General features: G+C 34.7%; 2 protein-coding genes across 3 annotated transcripts; both read left to right on the forward strand.

Annotated features, from left to right (window-relative positions):
- Positions 1-10,884: 10,884 nt before the first annotated feature.
- Positions 10,885-13,681, forward strand: LOC143538789 (alpha-crystallin domain-containing protein 22.3-like). The gene is made up of 3 exons (XM_077032260.1): positions 10,885-11,000; positions 12,511-12,821; positions 13,349-13,681. Exons 1-3 carry the CDS (start codon positions 10,984-10,986, stop codon positions 13,582-13,584), a joined length of 564 nt encoding a protein of 187 aa, XP_076888375.1. The 5' UTR covers positions 10,885-10,983; the 3' UTR covers positions 13,585-13,681.
- A 9,775-nt stretch (positions 13,682-23,456) lies between these two features.
- LOC143538790 (uncharacterized) lies at positions 23,457-25,486 on the forward strand. 2 transcript variants are annotated; one of them, XM_077032261.1, is made up of 3 exons: positions 23,457-23,485; positions 24,384-24,502; positions 25,285-25,486. In XM_077032261.1, the coding sequence occupies exons 2-3, from the start codon at positions 24,397-24,399 to the stop codon at positions 25,422-25,424; spliced, it is 246 nt and encodes an 81-aa protein (XP_076888376.1). In that variant the 5' UTR covers positions 23,457-23,485; positions 24,384-24,396; the 3' UTR covers positions 25,425-25,486. The 2 variants fall into 2 exon arrangements, with proteins under 2 accessions (XP_076888376.1, XP_076888377.1); XM_077032262.1 differs by lacking the exon at positions 23,457-23,485 and adding an exon at positions 24,068-24,158.
- Positions 25,487-27,288: the final 1,802 nt, after the last annotated feature.

The following is a 27,288-nucleotide window of genomic DNA, read 5'->3' on the forward strand; positions in this document are numbered from 1 at the left end:
TATTCACCATCTTTGTGCTGACGTATTTTCCCCCATGTCACAGGGAAACAAGAAAGGTTAGAATATACAAGCAAGAAGGAATAGAAGATTGGATTTATAGTCATTATATGCTATCTGATGGCTCAGATATTTTATTTGAAAATATTATAAAGTTATGTTTTATAAAGAAATGTGTTTGAAATATCAAACGGGTATTTTGACCCAATAGTTTAATAAGTTTTCAATATAATAATATTTATAAAAGACTTCCGCTGAAATAAAACCCGCAACTCTGATGTATTTACAAAACAGGTACCAACTTGTGGTCACACGCCTAGGCCCTAAAGTGGGGTGTGACAGGTTGGTATCAGAGCCATCAATCATAGCGAATTAGGTATTTGATTATACCTAGGCTTTGATTAAGGATAAGTTTTGAAAACTTATTATACGAATATTGATTCAAGCAAACAAGATACTTAGTTGAAAAGTATCAAGAAATCATTCATAACTAATACGGATAAGATATAACAAATAAGATAGGAGCGTCTACCTATCCCTAAATCTAACCTCGCGCAGATGTCCGATTGTCAATCTAGTGAAGAATCCGTTAAGCCTCGATCTGGTAAAGGAAAAGGATTTATGGGAACGTCTTTTCTCCCAATTCCTATATCTAGCGATGAAAGTACATGCCAAACAAAAATGGAGGAAGATTCAGATTCATATGATTCTGACATTCCGCTAACTCAGATAATTCCAAACACATATGGAGCAGGATCAAGTAGATCCAAGAGACCAATGATGTCAAGGGAAAAAGAAGTAATGACCTATCCGGAAGAATATTCTCACGAAGAAGGATATTGTCCTCACACCCAAAATGAAGAAACAATGAAAGAAACGGAAATGGAAGAAAAATAAAAGGAGACTATCAATAAAGATAGCAAGATTAAGAAATTAGGTATTCGTTGGAAGAAGTAGAACCGTAGTAATTATAGAGAGTAAAATAGTAACAAATAAAATGCACTCTTGTAAACTATAATAAGATGAATAAAAGATATGTTTTAAATTCTTCGAATCTTTGACTTATCTTTTAAAAAATTTTATTGTAGTATGTCAAGAAAAGAAAGTGCAAACTCTCACAACAGTCCTCCCAAGAAAACTGAAAATGAAGAAAATAAAGATAATGAAATTCCTATCCAATATAAAAAAGGAATTCAAAAGATGATTAAGGAATCTATGAATGACTTTTCTACGAGTCAAAGTCAACCAAAATCTAACAAAAGAAGTCGAAGTAAATATGTTCCTTCGAGAAAGGAAGAAACTTATGATAGCTCTACGGCTGATAATCATTCAAAGAATAAGATACGAAAGAAACGAAAGAAACTCAAAATCGGTGGATGTTCGTTCAAGGACTTCAAGTATTATGGACCAAAGGAGTTTCACGGAGATAAAGGAGCCATCACAACCGTGAGGTGGCTTGAGAAGATGGAAACAATAGTGATAACAAGACTGATGAAGAGAAGATTCAGTATACCGCCTTAATTTTTAAAGGAGAGGCGCATGAGTGGTGGAATGCTCTGTTAATGAGCAAAGGGAGAGAAGTGATGTATAACTTAAGTTGGGAAACATTCAAAGGTTTAATATTAAAGAAAATTTTGCCCAACTCATGAAATGGATAGAATTCAAACTGAGTTATGGAATCACAAGGTTTTTGGCACAAATATAAGGGAATATAACACTAAATTCCTAGAATACTGCCGACTGGTTCCTGTAGGTCCCCCCGGGGCGTCGCCGATCGATACGAGATCCGCACGAGGTCTAGGAGTGCGGAATCCTCCTAGACTCGTTTATTGGTGTAAAGATGAAGAACACAAACACGTACACGAACAAATACAAGAACGGGATAATCAAATCTGCAGATTCTTTATAATAATAATTAAACAAACACGTTACATACCGTAACATAAACAAAAAACACGACTGACCCGAGGTGAGCTCTACCTCGGGTCGTCTCACACGACTCTCCTTGTCTCTTACTCTCTCTAAACAAACAAACTGCTCAAAACACACACTAGTTTCTAGATTCTTAACCTAAACAAGACACACGTATATATATATAAACTTCAGTAGGCGTCAGTAGGCGAAGTTGTCCTAACTTCGCCGTTGGCGAAGTTGTTCTAACTTCGCCTAAGGCGAAGTTAGAACAACTTCACCTATGGCGTCTCCGCTGGTCTGAATTGCATAGCGACGGTCACAAAATGCACCAACAGTCTCCCCTTTGACCGTTGCTCTCAATTCTAATAAACACAAAAGATCATCTGTTACAAAACATGCACCAACAGACTCCCTCTTAACTGATGATCTTATGTTTGCTCATCAACCAGCCGTGTCTGAAACTGTCCTGTAGCTTCACAAATCTACCAATCACCCAGCGTCTTCCATATCAGATCTCCCCTTCAGTGTAAGCTTCTCCGACTATAATGATTGAGGTCTTTGAAATGCATGCATCCTCGTGCCAATAGATCATCACAACCAATCACGTGAGTCCATCTGACTTCACCAACACGTGAAGTTGGGCGTCCTCCACAACTTCACCAACTCGTCGGCATACGATAAGGTTTAATCTTTAACTACTCAACATCAAGTGATCAATTTCATCACAAAACCACCTTGACAGAATCTAACACACAACCATTAATTAATCTGAAGCATCTTCAATCACCAGGGATAACGATCAAGAACATAAACACTTTAATTCCCGATTAAATCCAACTTGTTCCAGAATTTTCACTCTAATAAATGAACATCACGTTTCAGGATCCAATTCTCGAGCGCCTTGAAAATAACATAAATAATATGCTCTGACCGCAATCCAGTAATGACGAAAACCTTCAGTTCAATTTGACTTTCTTCAGTTGGTCAACCTCGAACAACAACAATTTCATTGCCCACAAACACCCAAATATGTGTCAATATCCAGTTTCAATCAATATCCCATTCACAAACTCAACTCCATATCCAGAGTTGACACGTATTTGTTCACACGTAAGACCCAGAGATAACAAGTTTCACTCGTTGACGGAACAACATCTCCGGTCTCACAATAATCGTGTACACCTGGCCATACAGACGAAAACACCAAAATACTCTTTTTTTTTTTTTTTTTTTTTTTTTAAACTCGTTATTTTCGCCTAAAGTTAACATCGCTCCTCCTTAACTTCGCCTGTCCATAACTTCGCCTGGCTGATAAGCGAACTTGTGAGGTAGGCGAAGTTGTGGATAACTTCGCTTAACCTTATATCTTCGCCTAAACCCTACGAACAGTGACGGCAACTTCGCCTGATGAACAATAACTTCGCCTGCGGCGCTGTTCGGCCAGAAACGCACAGAAACGTGCCAGAAACACCAAAACGCAGATCTCGAACCATAGCATAAGAGCCTAAGAATCTGATACCACATGTAGGTCCCCCCGGGGCGTCGCCGATCGATACGAGATCCGCACGAGGTCTAGGAGTGCGGAATCCTCCTAGACTCGTTTATTGGTGTAAAGATGAAGAACACAAACACGTACACGAACAAATACACGAACAAATACAAGAACGGGATAATCAAATCTGCAGATTCTTTATAATAATAATTAAACAAACACATTACATACCATAACATAAACAGAAAACACGACTGATCCGAGGTGAGCTCTACCTCGGGTCGTCTCACACGACTCTCCTTGTCTCTTACTCTCTCTAAACAAACAAACTGCTCAAAACACACACTAGTTTCTAGATTCTTAACCTAAACAAGACACACGTATATATATATATATATAAACTTCAGTAGGCGTCAGTAGGCGAAGTTGTTCATAACTTCGCCTATGGCGAAGTTGTGATAACTTCGCCTAAGGTGAAGTTGTCCTAACTTCGTTGTTGGCGAAGTTGTTCTAACTTCGCCTAAGGCGAAGTTGTTCTAACTTCACCTATGGCGTCTCCGCTGGTCTGAATTGCATAGCGACGGTCACAAAATGCACCAACAGTTCCACATCTAGTAACTCCGGAATATAGCAAAGTAACTCGTTACATATATGGACTACCAAGAGAGATAAGAGATATGGTACGATCCAATATGCCGGAAACAGTTGATTCGGCTATGGAATTGGCCGGATATTTAATCAACAGTATGATAAGTAATCAAGAAGAAGAAAAGACAAAAGATAAAGAGATTAAGAAACCAAAGATTCCGAGAAGTTAGGTAAAGAATAAAGTACTCCCAAGTCAGCTTGTAAGACTTGTGGAAGAAAACATACTGGGAAGTGTCGACTAGAAAATTCAAACAATTGTGCATACTGCAAGAGGGCAGGACACACAATAGATGAATGTCGAAAGAAGTTAGGAGTATGTTTTACATGTGGAGAAACGGGTCACTTTAAGACTGAATGCCCGCAAAGAAAAGCTAGTTAAGATTAATGACAAGATCACATCAAAGAAATGTCAAGATAGATTAGCTAACTTTTGTATATTAACTGTAACTCGTTCTTAAACGAGAAGTTTTGTAATCAAAGAAGGGTATTTAATTCCCTGAGTTATAAATAAAATATTAGCATATAGATCGTGTTAATACACAAGAATGCTTATATTTGTTACCTCTAAAGAACAATCAAGAGGTTCACATATTGAAAAGTTCATCTGAACTTATAACAAAGAAAACGTTGAGAAAATTATCATCTAAGAGGATGATATATCAAACGTTAGAAAATATATATATGCAAGGAAAATATATTATCGAAAGGAGCTCATTCAAGAATATCTACCTAGTAAGGTTGATCAAAAAGTCAAAGAAAAGAGCTCAAAGATATTCAAGAAACACAATCGCTAAGTATAGCGAATGAAAAGCACAAGGATACTATAGAAAAAGTCATTGATCAAGATCAAGGATAGAATAGATTCGATAGACTGAATCTAAGCAACAAGTTAATGGAAAAGATTCGATAGACTGAATCTAACAACAATATAATGGAATAGATTCGACAGACTGAATCAAAATAACAATGTAGTTAACATCAGTAAATATTTAGAATACATAACGGTAAGGTAAATAGTTAGACACAACTGATCAATGTGTTTAGCAATTTATATTTACTAATGATATTCTAAACCATTGACTGGTTACATCATTCAAAGATGTAAGTTAACCACAAAATAGAAACCTCAGCAATTCTGCATCCAGATTAGATAGGATCTAATCATCAACCAAAACGTAAGAATTGTTCACACTTCAAACAACGAATCTCGAGGACGAGATTCATTTCAAGGTGGGGAGGATGTAACATCCCCAAAATTTTGATCCAAATTTGACAACTTAGGAAAGTTAAGGGATCAAAAATAATATCAAGACAAGTTATGAGAAAATATTAAATAAGGAAATACAAGAAAAATAAGGAAATAAAATATATTTCCTAAATTAAGTTTACTTGCATGAAAGAAATTACATCCCACATTGGAAGATGTAAGAAAGTGGAAACATTCCACTAAGATATAAATAAGGAAGATAGAATCCATCCCACATGGAAAGTGGTAAAGAAATGGGAGCTCTTTATAAGAAAGAGATTTTCCATAGTAATATTCTTTTATGAATATCATGCACCAAGTGGTCCTAGCGGAGGGTGCATAGCACCCGAAGCGCACGCACTCGCGCTCGCGCTCGCGCTCGCACTCGGGCGAGGACGAGGACGATGGCGAAGGGCGTTGGGCGCAATGTGGCGCACTTTGCACTTCGCACGCTCGCATCGCCGCGAGCCGCTTTAAGAGCCGCCTTAGTATTTTTGGACAACGAGAATTAGACTAGAAATGACAAGCTATCAAAGACGAGGGACTAAAATTGAAAAATAATATCCAGGGACCCATCGTGTTACGCGATGAGTCCAAGAGGACGGCCATCGCGTACCGCGATGGGCCGTGATAACTCACGGACACGTGTCACGTCCGGGTGACACGTGGAAACACACCAGGACACGTGTCAGGCCACGTGGCGACACGTGGCATGACCTTAGAGATGACCCGTCGCGGTACGCGGCAGTGTTGAAGAAGGGGCCCAACGCGTACCGCGATGGGACTCGAAATCAGCTATAAAAGGGGAGGCCATGGGCTCATTCCCTCACACCTCCCATACTCTCTCTCTAGAATTTACACACTCTCTCTACCTCGGTTTGCGTGCCGAACATCTTATTGCGTGCCATCGACCCGACAATCATAACCTCGTAATCCGTGCCATAAACCCGGTGTTTTCCTCGAAGTACGTGCACGACCCGGCAACCGAACATTGCCTTGATTTGCGTGCCAAGAAAGGTGGATCAAGAACGCCTCGATAGACGTGCATAGAAGTGCCGCCCGTATAAACTTAGGAATATCTAACTCCGAATACCCGTGCGAGGTAAGGGGTTCTGCCTAAGTTATTATATTATTAATATAAATGGCTTAGACCATAGTCGGAGTTATAGCCAAACCTTGATTTACAATTAAGAATTATATAACTTTTCTTAAGTGAAGGTTATAGTAATATTTATTTATTATTAAGAAATATATAATATTCATATAAGAAGATGATAAAGTTAATGTTTCTTCTTGAAGAAGAAACATGGTATGTAAATGATAAACAAACAAAGTGACTAAAGGTCCAAATGTTTTGAATAAACAAATGTTTTCATCAAGGTTAAAGCTATACAAAACGGACTAAAGGTCTGAAGCTAGATCGCTGATCTAGTTATTTATACAAAGGTTATTCTCGTACTATAGGTCTGAGGTAACAAAACAAGAAGAGGAAATCAGAAAACAGGAATCAGTATCAGAAACTGATTATAAACAGAAAAGGTGAATACGCCCCAAACCTTTTATAATGAGTCTGAATGGTTTAAAAACTTTGTGTACAATAATAAGAAACGGACACTCTGATTAAGAGTATACATGTGTCTGGATCCAAACATACATGGTGACTCGGCATTTCCCCGAGGCCATGCATATCATCAACATGCCTCTGAAGGTCTACGGGACTGTTCAGAGAAATGATATTGTGTATATAATTAATTGTACAAGGTACTTAGGGTAATTTGATCCTAATTTAGTTGGGTGCCTAATGAGTAGTCACAAAGGTATTATTGTTGGTTTCACGAAGGTATTGAAAAAGAGATTTTAGAGTCAGCGTTATTCACCAGCTTTGTGCTGACTTATTTTCCCTCATGTCACAGGGAAATAAGAAATGTTAGAATATACAAGCAAGGAGGAATAGAAGATTGGAGTTATAGTCATTAGATGCTATCTGATGGCTCAGATATTTTATTTGAAAATATTATAAAGTTATGTTTTATAAAGAAATGTGTTTGAAATATCAAACGGGCATTTTGACCCAAGAGTTTAATAAGTTTTCAATATAATAATATTTATAAAAGACTTCCGCTGAAATAAAACCCGCAACTCTGATGTATTTACAAAACAGGTACCAACTTGTGGTCACACGCCTAGACCCTAAAGTGGGGTGTGACAAAAACATCACATGCATTATATATTATGTTAGATGTCTTACAATAATCGTGAATTTCCTAGCTTTTTAGAAACTTCTTACAATTAATATAAAATGTTTTTAAATGGATTTTTTGTGTATCTTTTTTTTTTGTGATTACTATGTATTTGCTAGATTTTCGCTAATTGTTGTTGTACAACCCTTCTTGTGTCTTCTAAGATGTTAGCAAGATTCGTAAGTTAGGTTATTGAGTGCCTAAGCTAGATACATATAAAATCAAAATGTGTTTGTATCTTGTGCTTTGGGCACACTTATTAGTGTAACCCACAGCCGCCCATTGCGTTTTTGTGTGTGTATTTTTTCTGGTAGAATCTTTGACAATGTTACCTTATTAGTCAATAATCTTATGAAAATTTTAAACTTATGTTAGTTTGCCTCAAAGATATTCTGACTTTTTGTATTTAATTTATTTTTAGTTGAATATCCTTCAAAATTGGTTTACGAAAACATGGGTATTGCAACCAACCACCTCCAAGCGCTAAATTCTAACACAAAGTCAAATCAAACTAAACACTTAATTACAATCAAACCTAAATCACACTTACAAATCAAGTGTGCACGCTCGTGCACACTCAGACATAAACATCGACAAACACACTTGTTCTCTAACACATGCATGCAACCACTTATAACTGTAGAAAACCCTAGATTCGAACACATTAAAACCAAATCGCACACTTATAATCAAGATAAATCACACATACAATTCAAGTGTGCGTGCATACACGTAACCCATTGAAAACCGTATGAAATGTTAGATTCAAACATATATTAATACCAAATCACACACTTTCCTAAAATCGCACACACACAAACACCTCTAAACACACATAAACATAAACATCCACAACCACACACATTCCCAAATTCCCAAGCACATATACGCAACTCACTGAAAACCAAAGCTATATTTATCAGTGTTTTAAAAACCGGTTTAAACCGGCTGGTTGAACCGGTTAAACCGGATTTCGCACATCAGGCCGGTATTTTGAATCCGGCATTTTTGGCCGGTTTGCTAGAACATCGTGCTGACGGTTTTTGTCTAAAATACCGGTTTTTACCGGCAACCCGGTTTTATGTCCGAGAATATTTTTATATACGCGGCTCATATTTTTCAAAATGACTTTTAACCCAACTATAAACATTCAAACGTGTAAACTTTAGGACTATTTTTTTGAAAATTGAGTGGTTTGGCATTATTTTTTTTAATATGGATCAACTTTGATTATTTTTTGTTATGGAATCATTTACTTTTGGGTTATTTTTGGATTGAATATAAATTTATAGGAAATCATTAGGTAGAATATTCAACCGGTTGAACCTTCCGGTATAACCCGGTTCAACCAGTTGTACTACTTTTTAATCCAATTCAATACAAGTAAAATACCGGTTTTTAATACATTGATATTTACCAATCTGAAACCAAACTGAGACCGGCCGCCCGCGAAAACACGTACGCACAATAAATACTCTTGATAAAACCAAAGAACACACTATATATCTAAAAATAGGTAAAAAAAAATTAAAACCGTAGAAAATCATATAAGTTATCACAAATTAATCCATGTTCTTTAAAACCTAAAAAGAAAATAGACGATACCAACAACAAAAAGAAAAGTTATAACATTAAAAAATATAAATGTCCCAAACAGGGGCGGACCCACATAGTGTGGATCGGGGTCCCGGGACACCAATGTTTTTTAAAAATTTATTAGAAGCGGTATATTAAATTTTTTGAGGACCCCATAAGATTTAATACTTGGAACCCATACTATTAATGTTGATGTGGTCTGGTGGAAAGTCCCTTGTTTTATCTTTGAAAGGTCATGGGTTCAAGTCTTACAAGGCTCAGTTTTTGGTTTTTTGTGTTAATTTTTAGTGTTAATTAATCATTTGATTGCTAATGTTGCAATGATAACTTTTGAAACATTCAAACACCTCTAACATACATATCATTGTTTTCAACTTTATGCATGGTTTTCTTTAGAAACATTCAAATACTTTAAAATATCAGTTTTATTTTTCACTAGTTTAAGTTAATGGTTTTCAACACATGCTTATGAAAGGGTGGATCTAGGTTCTATCTCAAAAATGTTTAAGAAAGGGAAAACAAAGTGTTTATGTGTCAACCCGACCCATTTTGACCCGTTCAGGTAGTGATGATTGAAAAGAAAGTTTTATTATGATATTGTTTTTTATTATGTTCTTCGCCTCGACCCGACCAGAACAACGACCGACCCGAAAAATTTGAACACCGAAAATATGGGACCCCATTGGCAAAAAATCCTGGGTCCGCCACTGGTCCCAAACCAGATGAATATATTTGATATTATATTGTTTACTAAATAAACACCAAATAAAAAAAAATTGAAATTACTCCAATTATCAAATTAACACACCAAAAAAATAAATAAATAAATAATAAAACAAAAATATCTTTAACATTAAATATTGAGTAAAGTGCCATTTTCGCCCTTGTGGTTTGGCAAATAATGCGAATTTAGTTCAAAAAGATTATTTTTTGCATATGGACCCTCCACGTTTCCTAGTTCTTGCCAATTACATTCAAATCACTAACCCCGTTAAATTTAATCGTTAAGTTAGGGTTAGACATGTCTTTTCATTATTTATTTATTATAATACTTATTTCAGCAAACTGCGGTTTTCGTCTTTGTGGTTTGTCCAAATCTGCGGTTTTAGTCAAATAGTTTCAAGTTTGCAATTTTCATCCTTGTAGTTTCATTTCACTTGCAATTAAACCCGAATTTATTAACCTAGTTAAGTTTGGTCATTAACCCATTTCTCATGTGACGACCAGCTTTGTTGTTTTTCTTCCCAAATAGATCTCAGTCCTAATTCGCAAGCTCCCTCACGTGAGGGGATGGGTGTATTTGGGGAAAAAAATGAGAAAATAAGAAACAAAACCGCTCATCACGTGAAGGGCACACTGATGGGTTCAACGACCAGACTTAACGAGATTAGGGAATTGAGTTTAATTGCAAGTGAAATGAAACCATAGGAAAGAAAATTGCAAATTTGAAACTACTAGACTAAAACTGAAGATTTGGACAAACCAGAGGGACGAAAATCGCAGTTCACTGAAATAAGTATTATAATAAACAAATAGTAAAAAGACATGTATACCCCTGACTTAACGATTAAATTTAACAGGGTTAGTGATTTGGATGTAATTGGCAAGAACTGAAAAATGTGAAGGGTCCATATGTAAAATATAAACTTTTTGAATTAAATTCGCATTATTTGTCGTACCAAAATGACAAACTTTTACTCTTAAATATTTTTGATATCAAGTCAAACCCTTACTCTATATAACAAGAACCTCAACACACAAAGCAACCCACCTGTGCTAAAGCATCACTGCAGCTTATTACTCAATAACCCACTTCTTCTTTCTCCAAATTCTTCAGCTTTTCAACTCCAATGGCTTCTCCCAACGCGTATGCTCTTAAACCCATCTTCAAGATTCATGCTTTCTTTCAATTTTGTGTTTTTATGGGGTTTTCTACAAAACCCTAATTTCTTATATGGCATAGAATCGATTTGTTGTTAAAATTTGTTGATGTTTTGTAGCTACATTTAGCGATTTGTACTTTGACCCTTTTCTATTTTACTGTTTTATTTTCAGTAAATGTTTGAATTTATCCCATTTTTTTAGTAAATTTGATCTTTATAGTGTTGATTTTCTTGATGATGATTTAGGGCTTCGAAATTGTTTTCAAGATTATGAATTTATCTATAAAAAGTTCATGTTTTTTTATGTGTGTGTATTTGTTATAAGTTATAAAGTGTGGAAGTTTTTTTAATTTTTTATAAATGGAATTTGTGTCCTATGAATGTTTCTCCTTTTTAGCTTGACCAATCTTTTTTTGGTCAAGTTTGAATGAGTAGGTTCTCTTCACTCTGTTGTACAGTCTCAAAGTCTTTCATTTTTAAAAATTAAACTCAAAATAAAATTTAAAAATTGGGGCTTTTTATCGTACTTTTGTGATTTGTCTGATTTTTAATTGGTGTTGTGGTATTAGCAAGAATATATTAGTTAGGGTTTATTCTAATTATCTTTTACATAATCAAGAGACTTGATTTGATAAAAGTTTTCTTTATAATTATGCTCATTGTACTCCTAGTTTTCATTTTTCGATAAGGGGTATTCGGTGGACCTATTGTATGTTCTTTTTAACAAGATTTGAATTTACAAAGGTTGTAAAGTCCACTTATACCGTTGAGATCGGAGAAGAAAAGTGGTTACACTGTCCCCTTTTTTAAAATCTCAGTTCAAAGCTTAATTTTTTATGGTATACAGGTGGATAGTGTTAGAAATCTTAGCTGTGTTGTGAGATGATTCATATTTTATTCATTGTGAATTTAAATTGGATTTAATGCAGTTTTCTCAATTTGTTTATTTGCCAACTATTATGTATACTTTTGCATCTTGAAGATAGTTTGCTTTTCTTTCATTGTGACTGTTAAACTTTTTCTCTAGCAGTATGCAGTCGATTTAAATGTCAAGTTTTTTGTTCCTTTATTTTGTCCAATCTTGTGATTCTTGTAGGACTTTATAGTTGTTGTCTAAATTTGTCTTTATATTATGAATCTGTATGTTAGATGAAATCTTGTAGTTGACATATTTTACTTGCTCTTTCATGCGATACGAAAATTTTATTAAATAAATCTTTTGAAATCTTGTTTTGCTTTTGTTTTGTAAATTCTTTAAAGACCTCCTGTTTACATAGTGTTTTTTTTATCTTCATTACGACTCAGTAGACTCATCCCTCGGTATCTCGCTTGTCTAATCATTTGAGCTCAAAAGCAATAATTATGTTTTTTTATGATATTTTATATTTGTTTTTATTCTTTGTATATATGTAATTATGTATGTATGTGTGCAAGATAAGGTTTCTATAATGTAATTGTTTTAAACATAATAAGTGAATGGGTTGTGAATTTCAGGTCGAACATGGACTGGGCCGACCAAGCTCCGATCGCCGTGGCCCCGTTAAACTCGGTCCCGTACACGGGTCCGCCTTTTGATTCTGCAGAACAGAATCAACCACTGAATCATCCAACAATGGTTTTTCTGGATGATTCCACTACCATGGATGATGTAAACCAGATACTATCCATCAGTAGAAAAGGATTAGCGGTTGAAGGCGCCGCCGCCGGTGATCTACTCAAACCACTTGTTGGGGCGTATGATGTGTACGATAATGATGACGGATTCTTCTTCCGTGTTGCTTTACCGGGTGTAGAGAAAAATGAGAGTAAGTACCTTCACTTGACTTGGAACAAGACCCATGTTTATATTTGTGTGAAAAGCATCAACCCTAACCTGTGCACAGTTAAAGCCGTGTAACCTGAACGTGGCCTGTTTGACGACCCATTTATCTAAACATGTTAATCAGGCTGGTGGGTTATAAAAAATAGGTTAGATGGGTCATAAATGGGTTAGTGGGTTGACGTGTTTATCTAAATGGGAAAAACAAGTCAACCTGAACATGACCCTTTTAATTAAACAGGTCACAACCCGAACACAGATCGTTTAACCATTTAAAAACGTGTCAAGTGGGTTAACGGTTAATGATGTAGTTGTAAACGTTTTAATCGAGTTGATGGGCTGTAAATTAAAGGGGTGAGATACAGGTCAACCCAAACACGATCCGTTTTTAATTAAACATGTCAACCGAACACAACCCTTTTAATTCAACATGTTCACTTATGTTTTGGTCGGTTTCAATGGTTTATAAACAGCCTTAATAATTTGTTTGTATTTACATTATTTAATTTGCAGAGTTTAAGTGTGCTGTTCTGGAAGATGGAACGGTTGAAATCGAGGGAGCATCGAGCACTGGTGGGAAGACGGTTCACTCCCACAATATGGTTTTCGAGATGCACACCCAGAACCTCTGTCCACCAGGAGACTTGACGGTTTCCTTCAAGTTAGGCGCGCATGTGGACCCAGCAACGTTGGAGCAGGCATTGGACAACGGGGTTCTTGAAGGCGTCGTGAAGAAGAAGTCAGCTTGATGATGTGGTTGTGGGTTGTAGGTGTAGAAGTGTTTGTTGTGTTATAGGCATGTTTTGTTTGTTCATGGTTTTTTAATTTTAATTTAAGTTGATTTGAGGGTTTTCTTTGCCTCCTGATTGAAAGAAATACAAGAGTTTTAGTATCTCGGAACGTATGCGATTTTGTGTTTAAATTCGGTTGATTTTGCGTTTAGATTTGAGGAAACCGATCGATTTTTAGTTTTTCTTGTTTTTAGTATTTTCGCCGATTTTTAGTTTTTAGTTTTTTGGTTTCTCGTTTGATGACCTTTGGTTAATTGGTTGCTCGATTTTTGGTTTAGTTATATTCATGCTTTCAACAAAAATGTTCGATTGGTTTATTATCTTACTTTCTGAAGTAATAGTTAACCAGTATGAAATAACAAAATTTTGATCAAGTAAAAAACTATGTAGAAAAGAATAACCGTAAAAACCCCACATAAACAAGGAAATACAAATAACTTTGATAATTTGTTTGTCTATGATTCAATGACTTGTAATTATTGTATGTCATCACTTGCAACTCTGTTATCACTCGCGACTCTGTTTTGAACTACATCGAAACATAGATAAAAATAAGTGTGTTGCGATAATATATTTAGAATTTAATAATATCATAATTTAGAAGTATGGAAAAACAAAAAAGAGAAACCATATGAGTATAAGTTATACTGTATAACATATGCCAAGTCGTACAGTAAGAACTAAAAACTTGTGAAAGTCTAGGGTTTAGATAACTAGTTTAACCAAAGTGGAGAGAAATATCATCATCATTATCATCGTACTCAGTATATCCCACCAATAGCAAAGCTATGGTAGGGTCTGAGGAGGGTAAGATGTAGGCAGCCTTACCTCTACCCCATAGGGATGGAGAGGCTGTTTCCGGTGAGACCCCCGGCTCGATAGTAGTTTTGCATCAAGCCTTGGACATAAGGCACATAGCACTCAATCATCGGGACACCGGCTGATCGGTGCATGTACCCTTATCTTTCAGCTATCAACGCCACTACATGATGCCTGATTAACCGTCCGTCACTTTTAACGTTATTTTCACGAGATTAGTAAAATAACGTCAAAATTAGTGCAATTTCACTTTTGCCCACCCGAGGGTTCACACATATATACATCATATGTGCGCACCGCAAGCAGGGCTAAAAGTGGAGAGAAATATACGGTTAAATATTTAAGGGTCTCAATATGAGTGTTAAAAAAAACCTGCTAAAGATGCTTGTACATTTTGTTGTTTTTTTATGGCAACTTTTACTTTATAATATATATTATTCATTTACGTAAACCAACTTTACTCAACTTGGATGTCACGAGGTTGTCTTTTTGAGGTCTTGTATGGCACCCTTGGTTACTTAGAAGCCAGTTGTCACTTGTCTCATCCCGCTTGTAATAAGGATCAATAGTTTCAACATATGCGCAAGAACATCATCACGACACTTGCACTTCATAAATTACTAGGGTTGTTCTAGATGAAAATGATTGGCTAATACACCCAAATGTACGAGCACAAAACAAACACCTATGATCAACAAACACTTGGCACGTCACATTCTCCTACCAAGAAACCATACATATCATTATCTTCGTGCATTAGCTACACATCCCATGCAACACATCGAATATACGCTTCACTTTGGTATTCGCTAAAGAGATGCTCACAAAAGGTTGATCTCAACACGCAACGACCACTCATTCCTGGGTTTCGTGGATCTATGGCTCCATACTTATCAAATTTCCCAAGGCTCTGGCAATCCCAATTATTCTTCCATGGAGTCGACCTAACCATTAAGCACAATACTTTATGCCACATACCAATACTCTTTCTAGCAATCGGTTACTAGTTCTAAATCGACATTTCCCACAATCGATTCAAGTTGTTATCATACTTGCGACACTTATAGCCAATTTAAGAATTCGACATTTATGGACATTAGTTATCATACCGGCGCCACTAAGAGCATTCACATTTAATACATAAAAAAATGTGAGTAAAATTTTTAAAATGTAGTGAGTGATTTAGAGTGTTGTGATGCACTGATTTTTCTGTATATTTGAAAAGTTACTGTTCACACCATATAATTTTTTTGATATATTTTGAAGTGACTGAGGGAAAGATAAATGATAATTATAAAGTTATAAAAAGTATTATTTAATTGAAATGATAAAGATAATGTAGTGATTTTTAGTGTTATTTTGGATTGTGAGATAGGAATTGAATGTGAATGCTCTAACATTTATAGGTCTTCAGTTTTGTTTCAGAACGTTTAAACATATTATTTTGAACCCTAATCAGAGCTCGATTGAGTGCGTTATTTCTGCAAATCCATGATCTATTGATGATTCTAAAGCCTCTTACACATCAATTCGATTGATTAAATCATCAATTTTTAATCAATTTTGAAGATTTTTTATGTTCAGTGACGTTCTATTTCAATTTTGGTTTTTAACTTCTGAGAACTGTAAGTTGTTATTAGAGTTTTAGAAATTGAATGAGATAGATTAAGGAGTTCTGAATTTGGATCGGAATCGATTTTAAATCGATGAATTCGATCGCGAACTACTGTTTGGGTTATTTACCAAACTGCCACCGCATGAAATTGAAATCGATGATCATGATTGTCGCGTACGTAATGTACAATAAGTCATTATTGTACAATAACTCACCCCTATATATTATTTTGTTGCTTTTAAAATTTCGTTTTCATTCTTTTGTTATAAGTAATGTATCGCAAACTTAAAAAAACAAATTTTAAATTTTGTTGAATAAATTTTTTATTTAAACTAGAGTATTGTTTTTATATGTCATAATCTACACGAGTGTCAGTAATTTACAGGTACCATGACGAACCGAACTGAACCAATTTTGACTGAACATCGGTACCACTATCAGTATTACTAGAGGCGGTGCCGATATTTGTTTTTATGGTTTTCCCATTGTGTTTAATATTTTTTTCCGACATTTTGGTATAAGTTTTGTTGAAAAAGGTTTTATTGAAAATACTTTTTTGATATCGTACACTTTATGGGTTCAAGTATCGTACCTTACCAGTATCTATGGCAACCCGAACCAATTTTTAAACGCTCTTATATAAGAAAACAACTTGAAGAAACCCATAAAATTAACAATAATAAAGCAATTAAAAAACAAAGACAATAAAATAGTTTTTGTTATAAATTGGTTTCGATAAAATAAAAATATGAATGTTACAAACAGTGTTTAAAAGCATTTTTTGAATAGTTTTCAATGGTTCGGATTTGGTTAGATGGTTCGGGTCATTCAATGTATCAAGATTGAGATTTTACTAAGGTTATCTTTGTTTCTTCAAAATAATTACCAAAACTTCTTTTAGAAAGGTTAGCATATATCACTTTCTTATCTTATGACATGTAATGCATAGCAATAAGACGACTCATACAATTGCATTCATATAAGTACCAGTTGCTACATATAGCAATTATTCAAATTGTGTTGATTTTAGTCGAAATGAGTTACATAATTTTGTGCAAAGTAAACATAATTTAGCTAATCGAATGAATGCCACAACTTTTGAACTTGGGCCAAGCATAAAAAGCAAGAAACACACACCAATGATTAAGTAATCAGTCATAAAAAAAATAAAAGAAACTGTTAGAAGTGGGAATTAGACCCAGGTTCTCACAGTGACAAATCAAGGTGTTTACTATTAGACCATGGTTTAACTTTGCTTATAGGTTCACTCATAATTTATATGTTGGTTTACTTTCATATTTTATATAAGTGTTTTATATAAAATCCGAAACTCAATGAGTTCTCGTGAACCCGTACCCGATTACCCAGTTCCGCCCTTGGAGCCAATGACTTGGACAACAAGAAATTTATTTATTAATTATTTTAAAATTGTTGTTACTAATTAGTATTTGACTATGATTATGGTTATTGTACTCTAGTCTAATTAGGTTTTCATGTTAGAATTAGTATATATATATCAGAGCTTGTGGGTTATATCATTAAGAGTTTTTAGTATTGTAATTTTTTGAGATAATGAAAATTACAGGGATCGAGTTTATGATCTAAAAGATTTTATGTGTTCATCGATTATGGTTACCAAACTTCAGAGAGCCCCAATGACTCACTATGGATAGACTATGTTGTCTTAACCGGGCCCACTACGATTATTAAAAGGGAAAATTCCTAAAATGTCGATATTACCAACTTAAGTCAATACTTTGTCTATTTAACCAAAAACTTTCCAAAATGTAATTTGTATATACGGTTGGTCTGTCCCTTAAATCAAGTCAGACATTGGTGTTCCCTTTCAAAATAATGACCGGCGGTGTCACACCCCACTTTAGGGCCTAGGGGTGTGACCAATAGTTGGTACATGTTTTGTAAATAAATCAGAGTTGCGGGTTTTATTTCAGCGGAAGTCTTTAAATAAAATATTATTACTTTGAAAAGTTATTAAAAAGTCGGGTTTAAATACCCGTTCATTGTTTACAATACATTTCTTTTAGAAAACATAATTTATAATATTTTTAAATAAAATATCTGAGCCACCAGATAGCATCTAATGACTATAACTCCAATCTTCTATTCCTCCTTGTTTGTATATTTTAACATTTCTTGTTTCCCTGTAACATGAGGGAAAATACGTCAGCACAAAGCTGGTGAATAACGCTGACTCTAAAATTTCTTTTCAATACCTTTGTGAAACCAACAATAATATCTTTGTGACTACTCATTAGGCACCCAACTCAATTGGGATCAAATTACCCTAAGTACCATGTACAATTAATTATATACACAATATCATTTCTCTGAACAGTCCCGTAGACCTTCAGAGGCATGTTGATGATATGCATGGCCTCGGGGAAATGCCGAGTCACCATGTATGTTTGGATCCAGACACATGTATACTCTTAATCAGAGTGTCCGTTTCTTATTATTGTACTCAAAGTTTTTAAACATTCAGACTCATTATAAAAGGTTTGGGTCGTATTCACCTTTTCTGTTTATAATCAGTTTCTGATACTGATTCCTGTTTTCTGTTTCTTCTTCTTGTTTTGTTACCTCGGACCTATAGTACGAGAATAACATTTTGTATAAATAACTAGATCAGCGATCTAGCTTCAGACCTTTAGTCCGTTTTTGTATAGCGTTAACCTTGATAAAAACATATGTTTATTCAAAACATTTGGACCTTTAGTCCCTTTCTTTATTTACCAATTATAGGCTACGTTTCTTCTTCAGGAAGAAACCTCTATACTGAGGTTCTTCTTCAAGAAGAAACATTAATCAACTATACTCTTTGAATATTATATTTCTTAACAATAAAGAAATACTATTTTAGCTATAACCTTTGCTTAAGAAAAGTTATATTATTCTTAATCATAAATCAAGGTTCGGCTATAACTCCGACTATGGTCTAAGCCACTAATAATAATAAAATAATAACTTAGGCATAACTCCTTACCTCGCATGGGTATTTGGAGTTTAGATATTCCTAAGTTTATATGGGCAGCACTTCTACTCTATATGCACGTTTATCGAGGCGTTCTTGATCAACCCTTCTTGGCACGCAAATCGAGACAACGTTCGGGTGTCTCCGGGTCGTGCACGTACTTCGAGACGAAATTTCGGGTTTCTTGAGTGGCACGCACTTCGAGGAAACAACGGGTTTTTGCACGGATTACGAGGTGATATTATCGGGTCGGTGGCATGCAAAACGGTGTTTGGCACGCAAACCGAGGTAGAGAGAGTAATTTTCTAGAGAGAGAGTGGTTGTGGGTGTGTGTGAGAATGAACCCGTGGCCTCCCCTTTTATAGGTGATTTCGCACTCCATCACGGTACGCGATGGAGTCTTCCCTATGGCCATCGCGTAGCGCGATGCCTCCTTTCATCAGATTAGGCCACGTGTCGCCACGTGGCCTGACACATTCTGCCACGGGTCTGACCTGCTGCCACGTGTCACCAGAGTGTGACACGTATCTGATGCATCATCACGGCCCATCGCGTTACGCGATGGCCGTCATCTTGGACTCATTGTGTAGTGCGATGGGTCCCTGAAGATTATTATTCGTTTTCTCCTTCATCTTTCGTAGCTTGTCATTTCTGGTCTAATTCTCGTTATCCAAAAATACTAAGGCGGCTTGCGGCGATGCTAGCGTGCGAAGTGTTCCATCAAAGCGTCACATTGCGCCAACGCCCTTCGCCATCGCCCTCGCCCTCGCCCTCAGCGCGAGCGCGTGCGCGTCGGGTGCTACGCACCCTCCGCTAGGATTGCTTGATGCATGATATTCATAAAAGAATATTACTATGGGAAATCTCTTCCTTATAAAGAGCTTTCATTTCTTTACCACTTTCCATGTGGGATGGATTCCATCTTCCTTATTTATACCTCAGTGGTTTGCTTCCACTTTCTTACATCTTCTAATGTGGGATGGAGTTTTCTTTCATGTAAGAATACTTAACTTAGGAAATATTTTTATTTCCTTATTTTTCTTATATTTCCTTATTTAATATTTTCTCATGATTTGACTTGGTATTATTTTTTTGATCCCTCAACTTTCCTAAGTTTTCAAATTTGAATCAAAATTTTGGGGATGTTACATCCTCCCCACCTTGAAATGAATCTCATCCTCGAGATTCGTTGTTTGAAGTGTGAACAGTTCTTACCTTTCAAATGTTGTTTCTAATCTGGTTCTTGTTGTATGCAGACTAACTAGGGTCTTTATTTTATTGCTAACTTACATCCTTGAATGATGTAGCCAGTCAATGGTTCAGAATATCATTAGTAATTGTAAATTGATAAACAAAGTGATCAGTTGTGTTTAACTATTTACTTTACCATTATATATTCTAAACATTTACTGATGTTAAATACATTGTTATTTTGATTCAGTCTGTCGAATCTATTCCACTATATTGTTGTTGTTAGATTCAGTCTACCGAATCTATTCTATCCTTGATCTTGATCAATGACGTTCTCTATAGTACCCTTTGACTTAATTTCATGCGCTATGAGAGTAAAATTATTCGAGCTCTTTTTCTTTAACTTTTTGATCAACCTTACTAGGTAGATATTATTGTATGAGTTCCTTTCGATAATATATTGTCCTTGCATATATATATTTTCTAACGTTTGATATATCATCCTCCTAGATGATAATTTTCTCAACGTTTTCTTTGTTATAAGTTCATATGAACTTTTCAATATGTGAACTTTCTTGATTGTTCTTTTAGAAGTAACGAATATAAGCATTCTTGTGTATTAACACGATCTGTATGCTAATATTTCATTTATAATTTAGGGAATTAAATACCCTTCTTTGATTACAAAACTTCTCGTTTAAGAATGAGTTACAATTAATATACAAAAGTTAGCTAATCTATCTTGACATTTCCTTGATGTGATCTTGTCATTAATCTTGACTAGCTTTTCTTTTCAGGCATTCAGTCTTGAAGTGACCCGTTTCTCCACATGTAAAACATACTCCTAGCTTCTTACGACATTCATCTATTGTGTGTCCTGCGCTCTTGCAGTATGCACAATTGTTTGAATTTTCTAGTCGACACTTTCCAGTATGTTTTCTTCCACAAGTCTTACAAGCTGACTTGGGAGTACTTTCTTCTTTTCCTATCTTCTCGGAATCTTTTGGTTTCTTTGTCTCTTTATCTTTTATCTTTTCTTCTTCTTGATTCCTTATCATACTGTTGATTAAGTATCCGGCCAATTCCATAGCCGAATCAACTGTTTCTGGCATATTGGATCGTACCATATCTCTTATTTCTCTTGGTAGTCCATATATGTATCGAGTTACTTTGTTATATTCCGGAGTTACTAAATGTGGAACCAGTCGGCAATATTCTAGGAATTTAGTGTTATATTCCCTAAGATTCGTGCCAACAACCTTGTGATTCCATAACTCCGTTTGAATTCTATCTGTTTTATGAGTTGGGCAAAATTTCTTTAATATTAAACCTTTGAATGTTTCCCAACTTAAGTTATACGTCACTTCTCTCCCTTTGCTCATTAACAGAGCATTCCACCACTCATGCGCCTCTCCTTTAAACATTAAGGCGGTATACTGAATCTTCTTTTTATCAGTACACTTACTTGTTATCACTATTGTTTCCATCTCCTCAAGCCACCTCACGGTTGTGATGACTCCTTTGTCTCCGTGAAACTCCTTTGGTCCATAATACTTGAAGTTTTTGAACGAACATCCACTAACTTTGAGTTTCTTTTGTTTCTTTCGTTTCTTATTCTTTAAATGATTATCAGCCGTAGAGCTATCATAAGTTTCTTCCTTTCTCGAAGGAACAGATTGACTTCGACTTCTTTTGTTAGATTTTGGTTAACTTTGACTTGTAGAAAAGTCATTCATAGCTTCCTTAATCATCTTTTGAATTCCCTTTATATATTAAGCGCCACATGCGACCAACGCCCTTCGCCATCGTCCTCGCCCTCGCCCGAGCGCGAGCTCGTGCGCGTCGGGTGCTACGCACTCTCTGCTAGGACTGCTTGATGCATGATATTCATAAAAGAATATTACTATGGAAAATCTCTTCCTTATAAAGAGTTTCCATTTCTTTACCACTTTCCATATGGGATGGATTCCATCTTCCTTATTTATACCTTAGTGGAATGCTTCCACTTTCTTACATCTTCCAATGTTGGATTGAGTTTTCTTTCATGTAAGAATACTTAGCTTAGGAAATATTTTTATTTTCTTATTTTTCTTATATTTCCTTATTTAATATTTTCTCATGAGACTTGGTATTATTTTTTTGATCCCTCAACTTTTCTAAGTTGTCAAATTTGGATCAAAATTTTGGGGATGTTACAGGCGGTATAAAAGTAAGCCCGACGATGTAAACTAATAAAAGTATGGCGAAGGTATAAAAGTATGGTCGAAGGTATAAAAGTATGGCTGATAGTATAAAAAGATGCATGCAAAAACTTAATATATTACCACCCAAATACATACTTTTCATTTTATTTTGTTGTTATTTAATATTTCTTTCCAAACTAATCATTTATTCCTTCCGTTAATCCACTTTTCGACGTATTTTCGTTTATTATTATATATAAATCTTATATTTTTAGTGTCTTTCATAAATGTTTATATACCATTTTAATAACATTCGAATACGCGTCACAACCATTTTAATAAATTTTATGCCTTTGTGAAGCGTTTAATTTTAACTACATGACAGCATAAACTTTACTCAAAGTCGAATCGGGTCAAAATTATGTCTAAACGTTCGATTTAAATTTGACACAGCTCAATTTTGAGTAAAATTTACGCCCACACATAAACAAAAGTAAGTGGTTCAAAACGGTAAATTCGAAAACCTTATGTGCTAAAAGTTATAAAAGAAAATTTAATAAGATTTTATTTTATAATACTCAAAATAAAACTTAAATTAATTCAATTAATTTTATTGGAATGGTCCACCATTTTATACCGTCGGCCGTACTTTTATACCTTCGGTAACACTTTTATACCGTCGGCCATACTTTTATAACGTCGGCAACACTTTTATACCGCCGACCATCATTTTAAAAGAGAAACCGACGTCTGACTTGATATAAGGGAGGAGCTAACCGTACATGCAATGAACATTTTGGAAAGTTTTTGCTCAGATAGATAAAGTCTTGACTTAGTCAATAATATAGACATTTTAGGAATTTTTCATTATAAAAAACACATGGATTGTTTAACTATTAACAATCGAAAAATTAAAACGGATCCTTTTTGACCCGACAAGATGTGGGGTTTTGATTTGATTTAAACCGAATTCGACCAGACAATGAAAATGAATACTCGTAGAGAACCGACCCGACTTTAGAAGAAGAATAGAATAAAGCTCTGCAAATTTTCTTTCAGGTAATTTTGAGCATTTGAATCTGTATGAATTGCTGCTTTCTTCAATCGTCAGTTTAACTTAACTTATTATAAAAAAAAAAAAACTAGGGTTCGTTGTGTTATCAATTTAGTTGTTTTTTAATGTAAATTTTTCATCTTTATGGATATTCAACTTGAGTGTTTAGACCACAATTTAGGAAGTCAGTTTTGTAGAATTTAGGAATTCTGGGATGGATTGATTCAATGAAAGCCCCAATTCTGACATTTTAGCAAGATTGATAAATTTTACCCGTTTCGTTACTAGAGATCCCGAATCGGGTCATAAGTAAATGTATTAGGTAGTAATAGCACCCTCTCCATCTAGTAAAGAAAATGAGTATGCATGCATATGACCTTTCGGATTAGCGTTGTGTTCAACTAAGCAAAGGTTAACGCGTAAAACTACATGATATAAAGTTTTAGGAGATAAGGGACATCCATCCGTATCTGTGATAAAATTTCCCATATTCAAACTTGTGCTTCGATTTCGGATGCAGCAGGTCAGTCTGACCTGCAACACCTTCTTTTATCTTTTTTCTTTAGTTTAATAAATAGTGAATATTAATATAATTGAAAAACATATTCTTAAGAAAACTGATGCAAGTTTTCTTATTAAAGCACCTTGGAAGGATGTTTACACTTGAGCATACTTTGGGTGACTTTTAAAATCTAACCTGTTCAGCTAAAGTATTTTTAACCTGAATCATTTGGCATGTTTTATCAATAAACTATTAACCCAAATTGACCCGTTTTCACATGAATGAATTGAAATTTCCAGTTACATTTTCAACATTGGATAGATATTCTTACTGCTTTTGATATTTTATAGGGTATGATGATTTTGATCATTTGGTGTTTGAATAATATTATTGGACCGCAGGGGTGAGTCAGATATGGCTGTCTCCTTTGATTTGCAGACATTCATTCTGCGTGCTCGGGTGCTGAAGCTGTATAGGCAAGCTCTAAGAGTTGCTAAAAGAGCACCTGCGCACAGTAAAGGTGAACTCTTTTTATGCCACAAAATTATATAATCCGTGTCAACATGTTTCTATGATAATCCCATCAAAGACTTAAAAATAAAAGACTAATCAGCCACCACTTATTGAAAATAAATGAAGATGTCATGTTTGACTTTTGACAGTCAACCGAGTTTCTTAGTAAATAGTTATTATATTCTGTTTAGAGTCTAAGCACCATTGTATTCCAAATCTTATTTACCGTTCACAATTTCATAGTTTCATGTTTTTCTTGGGAATTAGATAATTTCTTTCGTATAGAAGTTAGGGTTATAAACGAGCCGAGCCATATTCAGACTCGTTTGATTTACAGTAGCTCATTTCAAGCTCTCTATCTAAAGATCAGCTCGCTCATAATTTTTCAAAGTCGGACTCGACTAAGACTCGGCTCATTCATTATTTATCAATTAATTTATATAATTTTATAGTTATAATTTGTATACATTTTAATTATAATTTTGTATATAATTCAATATATATTAATTGCTTATTTTTATGATAATGCTATATATATAAAAGTACAATTAATATTAATAAAAATTATCCAAATAATTTCGCGATCCAGCTAGAGCTTGATAAGTGAAGCTCGGGTATGGGCTTGTTTATCAAACAAGCTTATTTTTATCGTTTAAGCTCGGCTCGATTCTAGCTTTTAACGATCTCGAGTAGCTCACAAGCATCCCGTCTCGTTAGGTTTAATCGAAACACACTTACAATATGAGTTACTTTGATGGTTTTATTAATATATAACTGAAATATTTTCAGGTGAACTTATGCAAACAATCAGACACGAGATGGAGAAAAACAAAGACTGCAATGACAAACAGAAGATCCGTTACTTGATTAGTGAGGGAATCGAGAGACTGAAGGGTTTAGATGAGATGCTTGATATGCAAGGCAGTTAAACACAAGTTTACTTGAGAATCAAGCAAGTTAATTGTTCCCCAAATCGTGCATCAAGCAGTAAAGATGACTTTGAATCATAACACTGCTAAAGACATTATGTTGATTGATACAATGGAGACTGGTTAGAAGTATTTGTAATGTTTTTGATACAAAACTAACTGATAATTGTTACATGATTTGTATTAATGCATCATCGAGTCGAGAAAATATGATCATGTTGTCTCTCGTTCGATGAAAATTTTCAAAGCGGTATTTGAATGAAAAAATCTTGGATATGTCATTCTAGTATCGAAAATATTGTGTATCAAAAGTTCAAAACAAAGATGTGTATAATGAAAGTATACACTATTATGGCATAGCTGTACAACTTCCTTTTAATAATAAAACTTAATATCATCGGAAGAATCACATTTGTTTGAAAACAAGACTTGTGCTACGTGTACTAGTTTAGTCTTGAACTCATGACCATGTCTTGTATGTTAAATCGTCTTTTGTGTGTTTTTTGTACACGTGTATTTCAAGCGCATATGCAAAACTTATGCGCCTGTTAAAATTCACTCGTATGATAATTGGTAAGGTATAATGAGTATGTGACATGAGCAAGCCTTTCACTTATTCTACGAGTTAGATATGTGTTCCCTTTAAGAGTAGAAATACAATTCTCATGCATAAAGCAAAACTAAGACAAGACAAAGGTAAAACTAAAGTAGCAAAAGTGTATAGAAAGTTAGGTAAACAGTAATACTTAAATAGGAGTTGGATCTGATACAAACAAGATATTCCGTGAGAACAATAAGAATTGAAGAAAAGTTGGGCGTTGTGGCTATTGGTAATCCCGTGTATAGCATAATTACTCTACAACACAAAATGTGATTAGAGTAAGTTTATTACGCTATTATATTTACAATACTTGTAAAATTGTAGCATAATAAAATTACACTATATGTAAATGCTATAACGTATATATTACTATGGTTGGTTTTTATGATATAGGGTAATTACGCTATACGTGTAACTACTAAACTGTCACGAAAACCGAATATGAGCGTTTTAGGTTTTGGTTGAGCGTTTTAGGTTTTGCCTTTGTTTTTTTGTCGTTGAGCGTCTTGCGTGCCTATCGTATGTTAATGCATTATTGTACAGTATCTCGACCCTTTTAGATAGTACTTGAATGTTCTTTTTTCTTTTTAAATTAATATATTTAATGATCATGTCATCCGTTTCTTAAGCTAGTTCGACTTGTCTCCAACCAATGAACTAGTAAGGGATCGGTTGCTGACCATTTATTAAAAGATCGACTAAAATAGTAAAGAAGAGTTCGATTTTAAGCTCTTAGTTTATGTAAAACAGAAACACTAAATTAGTATAAATAATTGATCATTTCTATAAATATTTATATTACCTTATAATTATTTTGATTAACAATATTCGAAAGTCTCCAAAGGCCAATTGGTAACCTCATTAAATTTTCATCGGAGGGCCCTGGGTTGGAGTCCCTTCTCAAGCAATTTGTTTTGCATTGAGTTTGGGGTTTTCAAGTTAGAGCATTTACATTTAATTTATTAAAAAATGTGAGTGAAGTTTTATAATGTAGGAAATGATTTGAGGTGTTGTGTATGGAGGAGAAAGAAATACAGTGATTTTCTGTATATTTGAAAAGTTATAATTTTATATTTTTTTTAATATATTATGAAAGTGATTGTGAGTGAAAAAAGGAGAAATAGTAATGATAAATGCATAAAAAAATATTATTTAATTAAAATGAGGGGAAAAAAGGTTATAATTTTTAGTGTACTTTTGAATTTGAAGATAAATGATTGAACGTGAATACTCTAAGTTTTGAATTGATTATACACAAGTTAC

Source organism: Bidens hawaiensis, unplaced genomic scaffold, assembly GCF_021521415.1.
Source record: "Bidens hawaiensis isolate Kalapana, Puna unplaced genomic scaffold, B.hawaiensis_p1.1 tig00011693_1, whole genome shotgun sequence".
Taxonomy (NCBI): domain Eukaryota; kingdom Viridiplantae; phylum Streptophyta; class Magnoliopsida; order Asterales; family Asteraceae; genus Bidens; species Bidens hawaiensis.

Excerpts from the sequence above, each read along its gene's own strand:
- LOC143538789 (XM_077032260.1), top strand. Across the intron at positions 12,822-13,348 it reads GGGTGTAGAGAAAAATGAGA|AGTTTAAGTGTGCTGTTCTG; the intron begins GTAAGTACCTTC and ends TTTAATTTGCAG.
- LOC143538790 (XM_077032261.1), top strand. The coding sequence starts at position 24,397 with ATGGCTGTCTCCTTTGATTTGCAGACATTCATTCTGCGTGCTCGGGTG. Across the intron at positions 24,503-25,284 it reads AGCACCTGCGCACAGTAAAG|GTGAACTTATGCAAACAATC; the intron begins GTGAACTCTTTT and ends AAATATTTTCAG.